The 8005-nt window shown below is 38.1% G+C and overlaps 1 protein-coding gene across 4 annotated transcripts in view; it reads right to left on the bottom strand.

Moving 5' to 3' along the window:
• The window catches only part of LOC107564185 (spermatogenesis-associated protein 13-like), a 33810-nt gene that overhangs the window by 7803 nt on the left and 18002 nt on the right, over window positions 1–8005 (bottom strand). For 3 of the 4 annotated variants that reach the window (XM_016249189.1, XM_016249192.1, XM_016249191.1), the window contains exons 4-10: window positions 7215–7394; window positions 6852–6941; window positions 5247–5441; window positions 2872–3051; window positions 2393–2625; window positions 1151–1280; window positions 238–369 (exon numbers count right to left, since the gene is read on the bottom strand). In XM_016249189.1, the coding sequence (XP_016104675.1) occupies window positions 238–369; window positions 1151–1280; window positions 2393–2625; window positions 2872–3051; window positions 5247–5441; window positions 6852–6941; window positions 7215–7394 (1140 nt within the window). The remainder of the gene's footprint in view (window positions 1–237; window positions 370–1150; window positions 1281–2392; window positions 2626–2871; window positions 3052–5246; window positions 5442–6851; window positions 6942–7214; window positions 7395–8005) is intronic. The other variant, XM_016249190.1, reaches the window with a different exon arrangement.

The following is an 8005-nucleotide window of genomic DNA, read 5'->3' as shown; positions in this document are numbered from 1 at the left end:
ACAATAACTTTATTTATCGTCTATAGATCGTTTACATTCACATACAGCTACATTACACACTGCATGAAAGGCAATATTCATAATGGCATAATGGGGCACTTTAATATAGGTTTGGGAGCATTTTTATGATCAGTGTTTACACTTTTATTTATTTCTTATTTATTTCTTACATCTCCATGCTGACCATCTCAAACCCTTTTTTGAGGAAATACAATATATTTCGTAAAGATCGCGTACCTTTTTGCACAGGACCAGCTGATGATCGAAAAGGAAGAAGACTCTCTGCTGACTCCTGCCATAAGGCTGATAGATCCACGACATCTCACCCGTGTAGATCAGCTCTGAACTTCTGTCCAGAATATCATCACCCTAATGTGAACAAATTAGTCTGGAGTCAAGGCAGACGAACTAGGATTGGCAGCAGCCTAAAGAAGATTTTATTAATGAAATATTTGTGACCGTGGAGAACAAAACCAGTCATAAGGGTCAATTTTTTTTTGTATAAATTGAGATTTATACATCATCTGAAAGCTGAATAAATAAGCTTTCCATTGATGTAAGGTTTGTTAGCACAATATTTGGCTGAGATACAACTATTTGAAAATCTGGAATCTGAGGGTGCAAAAAAAATCTAAATATTGAGAAAATCATCTTTAAAGTTGTCCAAATGAAGTTCTTAGAAATGCATATTACTAATCAAAAATAATTTTTTGATATATTTACGGTAGGAAATTTTATAAATATCTTCATGAAACATGAGCTTTCCTTAATATCCTAATGATTTTTGGCATAAAAGAAAAATCAATAATTTTGACCCATACAAGGTTTTTTTGGCTATTGCTACAAGTATACCCCAGCGACTTAAGACTGGTTTTGTGCTCCAGGGTCACATTTTAAGAATTCAGCTTTTAAAGGAATAAAACCATTATTTAAAAGCTGAATTATTAAACAAACAAAAATAATTCAGGCTGCTAACAAATATGAGGCACGATGTGGAGGACTCGAGAATAAATGCCTGTCTAAAGATCTCTCTTGCACTTTGTTCATGTCCAGATGTACAATGACATCCGAGTACAAAGTGTGTGTGACTGAATGTGAGCCATGAACTGTACATGACTTCATGAAATCCACAAATATTATTCAAACACACCTCCCAGTCCAGCACTGAGGCCTGCCACTGAGCGATCTTGTCAATGTTCTCCAGTCTTCTTTTGCGCTCATTGATTTGTTGTGTGACGTTCCTCATGACAGCGAGCGCTGCTGCCACATAACGGTAATCACTGTGAGAAAAAAACACCCAGAGACTATAATTAAATACATAAAATGTGGTCACAATTATAGACAAACACAATCTAACTAATACATTATGCTTTCAAAATTTTATTTCAGTGTGTGATCAATTGACAAGTGAACCTCTGTGTATCAACTCAATGTTAATATTTTCACTATTAGGAGATGAGACTGTAAGTGAATGTATTTATTTATTGGCAAAGGGTTTTTTGGCAAAAATGCACAATGTTTTGTTGAGAGGAAAAAATGATGGGTGGAGGTTTTGCTGCTACAAAAGAACCTACAGTTACTACATTCAAGGGTTCACTTACTTTGTATTCAATATATTTAATAATAAAATGTGTGAAAAGTACAACGTGACTGTGTCATTAGTGTAGTTAGATTGCCTTTGTCTTTAATTGTGAGTTAAATTTAGAGCACATTTTATGAGCAACCATTGCTGAAATCTAATTATTTTCAAAGGGTTCACAAACTTATTATCGCCATCGTGTATATATATATATATATATAATATATATATATATCTTACTGCCTACAGATATCTGTTTGCTTCTGTTTCTGTAACATTCTGCTTCAGTCTATACATTAGCTTCAGATCTCTAGACCGGGGGTGTCCAAACTTGGCCCTGGAGGGCCAGTGTCCTGCAGAGTTTAGCTCCAACCCTAATCAAACACCAATAATCAACCCTAATCTTCCAGGCAGATGTATTGAGGCAAGTTGGAGCTAAACTCTTACTTGTGTTCAGCACAAGAAAGAAACTCATTCAGGTTTAAAACTACTTAAGAGTGAGTAAATGATAACAGAATTTTAATTTTTGCAGAATTTTTGCAGCAGTTTTCAGCAGTTTGGACTTGAATAAAAGAGAGAAAACCTGCACTTAAGCTTTTCACGGGCATTTTGTTTTCATAGTTAGACAGATTTCGTGAGGTATCATTATAGGATTGTCTAGCAATATACTGATAATCGCAGAATTGCTGTATCGTGATATGATCGGTATCGTTAGCCATGCATCGTATCGTATCGCATCGTGAGGAACCCTGTGATTCCCACCCCTACTAGACAGTGTTTTTTGTGGTTTTTGCATGTGTTTGGGTGTGTTACCTATGATCCTGTCCTGTGTACTTCAGTAACTCGGCCAGCTGTAGTGGATATTTGCAGATCTTCTGCACAGGGGTGAGGAGGAAGCCATCAATTGCGATGTCAATCATCTGCTGGAGGAGGCGACAGGCTTCAAAAAAGTGCTGATAGCGGCCGTCTTTCATCAGCTTAGAGAGCTCCATGCAGGCATCCAGGTGGTTGTTGCAGTACTCTGAATAGATCCAGAAACCGTCTTGCTGTAAGGCAGACAGTCATTAAAGTCAGAACTGAAGCAAACTTGAAACATGCATTTCATTTTAAGGTTTTCAGGAATCAGTTTAAAAGTTTGAATAGCTAATACATGTCAGTACCCAACCATTATGGACTGTCTTGAAATTTTCTAGGTGTATTATGAAGGAGCTTGTCGGTACAGCTAAAAATATCTATAATTTGAAATAAGCAGTAGATGATGTTAATGCCAAGTCATAAGGCAATGTACTCACATGTTCCAGAAAACATGGACCAATTTCACTAAGATGGGGTTCCTCAATGTTGTACTGTTTCTCCAAATCCCGCACAAATCCCATTTGAAATCTGTAGATATCCTCGATGTTTCCAAAAATCACTTTTAGCTGGTCGTCATTGAACATGTCAATCCTCTTTCGACACTGCCTCAAGTAGCCCTACAGAGAGAAACTCCTTCAGTTTAGTATGCTGCAAGCGATGTCCACCACAGACCAACAGTTTTCTGAAACTCATTCTTCTTTAGACACTGTGCACTGCATGACTGCAACATGTCAAATAACAGCATGTAAGTAATCTGCATGATTCATTTTGATTCCAGACTTTTCTTAACAAAGGAAATCTAGTCCCCCCTTGAAAGTCCTTTCCACTTAACATGCAACCTTCAAAAAGTTCATGAAAACATTGCAAAATAAATCTTTGAGCAATTTAGTCCAAGAAGTCTGAAGAGACACAGTCACTTTATATGATAAACTGATTTCATTTAAATTACTTTTCACATAAATGGTGCAGCAAACTCCAACATGATTTTTAAGACAGATCTGTACTCTTGACCCTATCCCGAAAGTTGTTCTTAAGGAGTGTTTGCCATCAATAAGTCCCCTCATATTGAACATTGTGAACACCTCCCTTACTACTGGTATTGTTCCGGAAGCCCTTAAGGTTGCAGCTATTACACCAGTCCTTAAAAAGCCTGGATGTGGTAAGTTTGATCTATAAAATTACAGGTATTTCAAATCTGTCCTTTCTCGTTGCGACACAACTTAATTGACACACTTGTTATTCAACAAGTTTTTTGAGCCTTTCCAATCTGGGTTTAGAAAGGGACACAATACAGAGACTGCCTTGGTTCGCATTATGAATGACCTGCTTGTCTCAGCTGACTCTGGACCCTCTACCATCTTGGTGTTGTTAGATCTGAGTGCAGCATTTGGCACAGTGTGCCACTCCATTCTGCTTAACAGACATGAGAGTTGGCTTGGTATCTCTGCTACTGTGCTTAAATGCTTACATTTTTAAATCCTACCTTACTGATTATTCCCAGTTTGTTGTTTTAGGAAACAATCAAATCGGACATTGGACAGGTCTGTCACGGTGTTCCTCAGGGATCTATTTTGGGCCCTTAATTATTTCATTTATCATTTATATGCTTCCTTTGGCAAAATTATTAGGATTATTATTAATCATTATTAATCAGCTTTACATCAGTTCTAAGTCCAATATCAATGTCACCTCCAAAATTCTTTCTGAGTATGTGCAGGAAATAAAAATGTGGATGCATCATAATTTTCTAAAATTGAGCTGTTCAAAGACAGAGGTTCTTCTCATTGGTACACCAGCAGCTATTCATAAAGGTAGCAGTTTTAATTTGATTATGGACAATAGTACCACAGCTCCATTTACTCCATTTACTCGTAACCTCTGTGTGATTTTCGATGCCCATCTGACATTAGATTCACATATTAAGATTATCACAAAATCTGCATCACCTTAGAAACATTGCTAGAATTAGGCCTTTCCTCAGACTGCCTGATGCTGAAAGGCTTGTTCATGCATTTGTTACTTCCAGGATTGATTATTGTAATGTGTTATTTGTTGGTCTACCTGCTAATTCTATCAAATGGCTACAATATATCCAGAATTCAGCAGCACATGCTCACTTATATGCCATCTCGTCAGCATATCACTGGCATCCTTTTTAGTCTGCATTGGCTGCCTATTTAGTCACGCATTGATTTTAAAACTCTCACTTTAACTTACAAAGCTGTGCATGGAATGGCTCCTTCTTATATCTGTGACTTAGTTACCATTTCCTGCCTTCTCATTCTCTTCATTCTGCTGATTCTTTTACTCTTACTGTTAGAAATGCTCCCACATTGGACAGTTTTAAGTTGTTAAAAACCCATCTTTTAAAAAATGCCTACATAGATTGAGATGATTAGTATTTTATTGTATTGGTTAGCTGTACTGTATAGTATTGATTTATTGCTTTGTATTGTAACAGAATTTTTGTATTTTATTTGTTTTATTTTTAACCGTTTGTAGCGCTTTTGGTATAAGAAAAGCGCATTCTTAATAAAATGCATTATTATTATTATTATTATTATAAACATTTATAAACTCAAATTGAACAGCTCATCAAATATAGTAAGTGAAAGTTTAATCATGCTTGCTTTGGTATGTAAATACCAACCAATAAACCAGTTTATTCTGTGTGTCAAGCAGTTACAGTTTGTTTACCATATTTGATATATGGGTGATATATTAGGTTTTTTGCTCAACTGTCCCTTTAATCTCTCCACGGTACCAAGAGGCCACCAATCACATTCATCTGATACTGTCAGCACAGCAGTACCTCACATATGTCCTTCAGGTGTTTGATGTAGTGGCGCTCGGTGCTCATGATCTCGTTGATGACGTTGGCCCTCATCTGGTCTCGGTTCTGCAGTGGTTGGCCGATGCACAGGCAGCCGTTGCTTGGGTCGGTGTGTCCATTCTGCACCTCGCTGGCACCCTCAGCTGATTCTGCACGATCCTGATTAACCCAGAGCTAACAGGAAAAAGCAGAGAGACACATTATATCTCCAAGCTGTGAGTTTTGCAAAGCGGAACAGGTTTGAGCCCTAATTCTCACTAGGGTAAAGATAGACAGACAGTTGTTTGACTGAGAAGTCCATGCAATTAAAGATTCCATAGTTACAAAAATACTAAAAGTAATTTCTCTACAGAATTCCATTGGAGATAGTTGTTCTTTAACCATTTGAGTGGACACTTCTTATTCCAAATGTGTGATGAGCTGGAGTCTTGCTCTCATGTTTTTGGTAATAAGACAAAAAAATCTGCCTTTGATCTGGGTCTCAGCTTATGATTTCAAACAAGACTGCATTATGCTGTAAAGTGGCACAGGAGATGCTTCTGAAGTGGCATATATGCAGTTCAAATGGACTTTTCATGTTTTAATGGGGAACAGAAATCTAATGGTGGCATAAATCCATTTACATAGGAATCACAATTTGGGGAAACAAAGAATCACACTCTTGAATGTTACATGAGATAATGTCTTCAGGGTTGTTTCCATGGTGGGTCAGTCCCAGTGTATTTTGCGGTTTTATATCGTTTCCATTTTTTTTAAAGTAACTTTGATAATATTATAGAGTAAATTTGTTAGTTCAAAGTAAAAAAAAATACTGTGAAACAGTGGGAAAAAAAAGAAATATGTATGAAACTTGCTTTCATTTTATGTTTGTTAGGAAAACATGTTTTTGGTGTAAAATAAAAGGCAACGGAAAAAGATTTTTGTTTTAGGAAAACAATGGGAAACATTGAAAATAAATGAATTTTAAATGAATGGTGGAGAGAAAAAAACAAATAAAATAATTTTATCGATTTCTGATGCGTGTTTGAGTCTTGAGGGGTCTAGACTCGGCCTGGGTTTTGGAGGGTCTGGTCTTAACACATGGTGTCAAGTGAGGACATAAAAGTTCACTCTCAGTTATTCTCCATTCATAAGTCACCAACATGGCCTACCAAAACTCTTTCCCATCAGGAACATTTGCTTGAGCATCTAAAACCACGTTCCCTGATCAAACGACAGCTTAATACAGACCAACAGCTTTGAAATTCCATCTAGAATGATCATAGACACTCATTGCGAATACAAATCTAGGCATCTACAGAGATGCAAACACAAAATGGGATGCTGCCTGGCGAAAACGAGAAGATGGTTCTGAATGCAAAGCGGATACTACTACTAACATCTATTTCAACATTTGGAGGCTATTACAAAACGCATCCAAAGCAGCGCATGTAATGAAGAAACATACTGGATGCTCATCTATTTGAAAAGCTATGAAGCACACTAGGAGCGTGATTTCAGTTGGATGCTTTAAAATGCTTTGTGAGACGGCTGTGTTGACAAAATCAGCAGCACTTGATGAGATTTGAGGAGCTGGGAACGCACCTTTGCTGTTGTGTTATGGAACCTTGGAGTTGCTATAGGGTTGATATAGAAAACTGGTTTTGTGTAAGGTTGAGGAGGGTGGGGATCGACCTTTGGAAAGAATGACAGAAATACACTTGGTTTTAATGTACTCTCGCTGTGGAAGAATAGAAATGGAACAGTGAGATGGAAGTGGCTTGGCAACACTGATTCAACACGGACTGCGTTCTTTCCGAAGTCCAGACGGACGCATCTAATCAGGATCTGTGTCCAAGACCTCGTTTCTTCACCTGAGACCTTGAGCCGCATCACAATTCAATGATAAGATCTAGGAGCTTATTAGATGAGATGAGAGAGTTCATCAAAGAGGTGGCTGAAACGTACCCTCACGAAGCTGGCGGGGAACCAGCCCTCCTCGTCATCCATCTGACCCCACCACCAGTCTTTATTGGAGGCGTCCAGGACCTTGATGATGTCTCCCGCCTTGAACGCCAGCTCCCTCTCGGCCATCGTCACGTGATCCCATACTGCCTCTGCGCTGACCACCGAACCGCCGCTGATCAACTGTAGAAAAACACAATGAGCCTGATGGAGAAGCGGTCATGCTTTCACACACACACGACATGTTTCGAAGCACACTTCCATTGGTTACACATATGTCATTGGTCAGAAAACATCTGACTCGTGCCACAGGTTGAGGCAGTGCTGCTGCAGTATGTTGGGCTGATGCTCAAACAAACACAGCTCAATTTTTTAAAAGCTTTAGAGAGAGAATAATGCCCCTTAATTCTGGTCCTGCACTGTAAGAAAAGAATGGGTAAAAATGTGACCTACTGTAGGGCTACAACAGTTTTTCACCCTCAAAAGTATGGCTCTGTGCCTTATGTACCCTACAGAGATTAATTTTAGTCCCATATTTTCTTAAAGCTGCCTTATGCAGGATTTTCAGTCACTGTTTTAACACAACGGTCAAACTCGACCCCTCCGCATGGGTGGGCTCAACACAGCCAAAATACATGATATCAGTAGCCATGGGTGTTTTGCAAACACTTTTTCAAATATTGTGTTTATCATACATGAATGGCATTTTTTGTGCTATACTTATAATTAGATGACTGGCTGTAATTTGCAATTGAGTTAGGGATTATTTTTGTATGAGTTTAAACTTTTTTTTT

Source organism: Sinocyclocheilus grahami, unplaced genomic scaffold, assembly GCF_001515645.1.
Source record: "Sinocyclocheilus grahami isolate Dianchi unplaced genomic scaffold, SAMN03320097.WGS_v1.1 scaffold915.1, whole genome shotgun sequence".
Lineage (NCBI taxonomy): Eukaryota > Metazoa > Chordata > Actinopteri > Cypriniformes > Cyprinidae > Sinocyclocheilus > Sinocyclocheilus grahami.
This window is presented reverse-complemented; position numbering and strand designations above follow the sequence as displayed.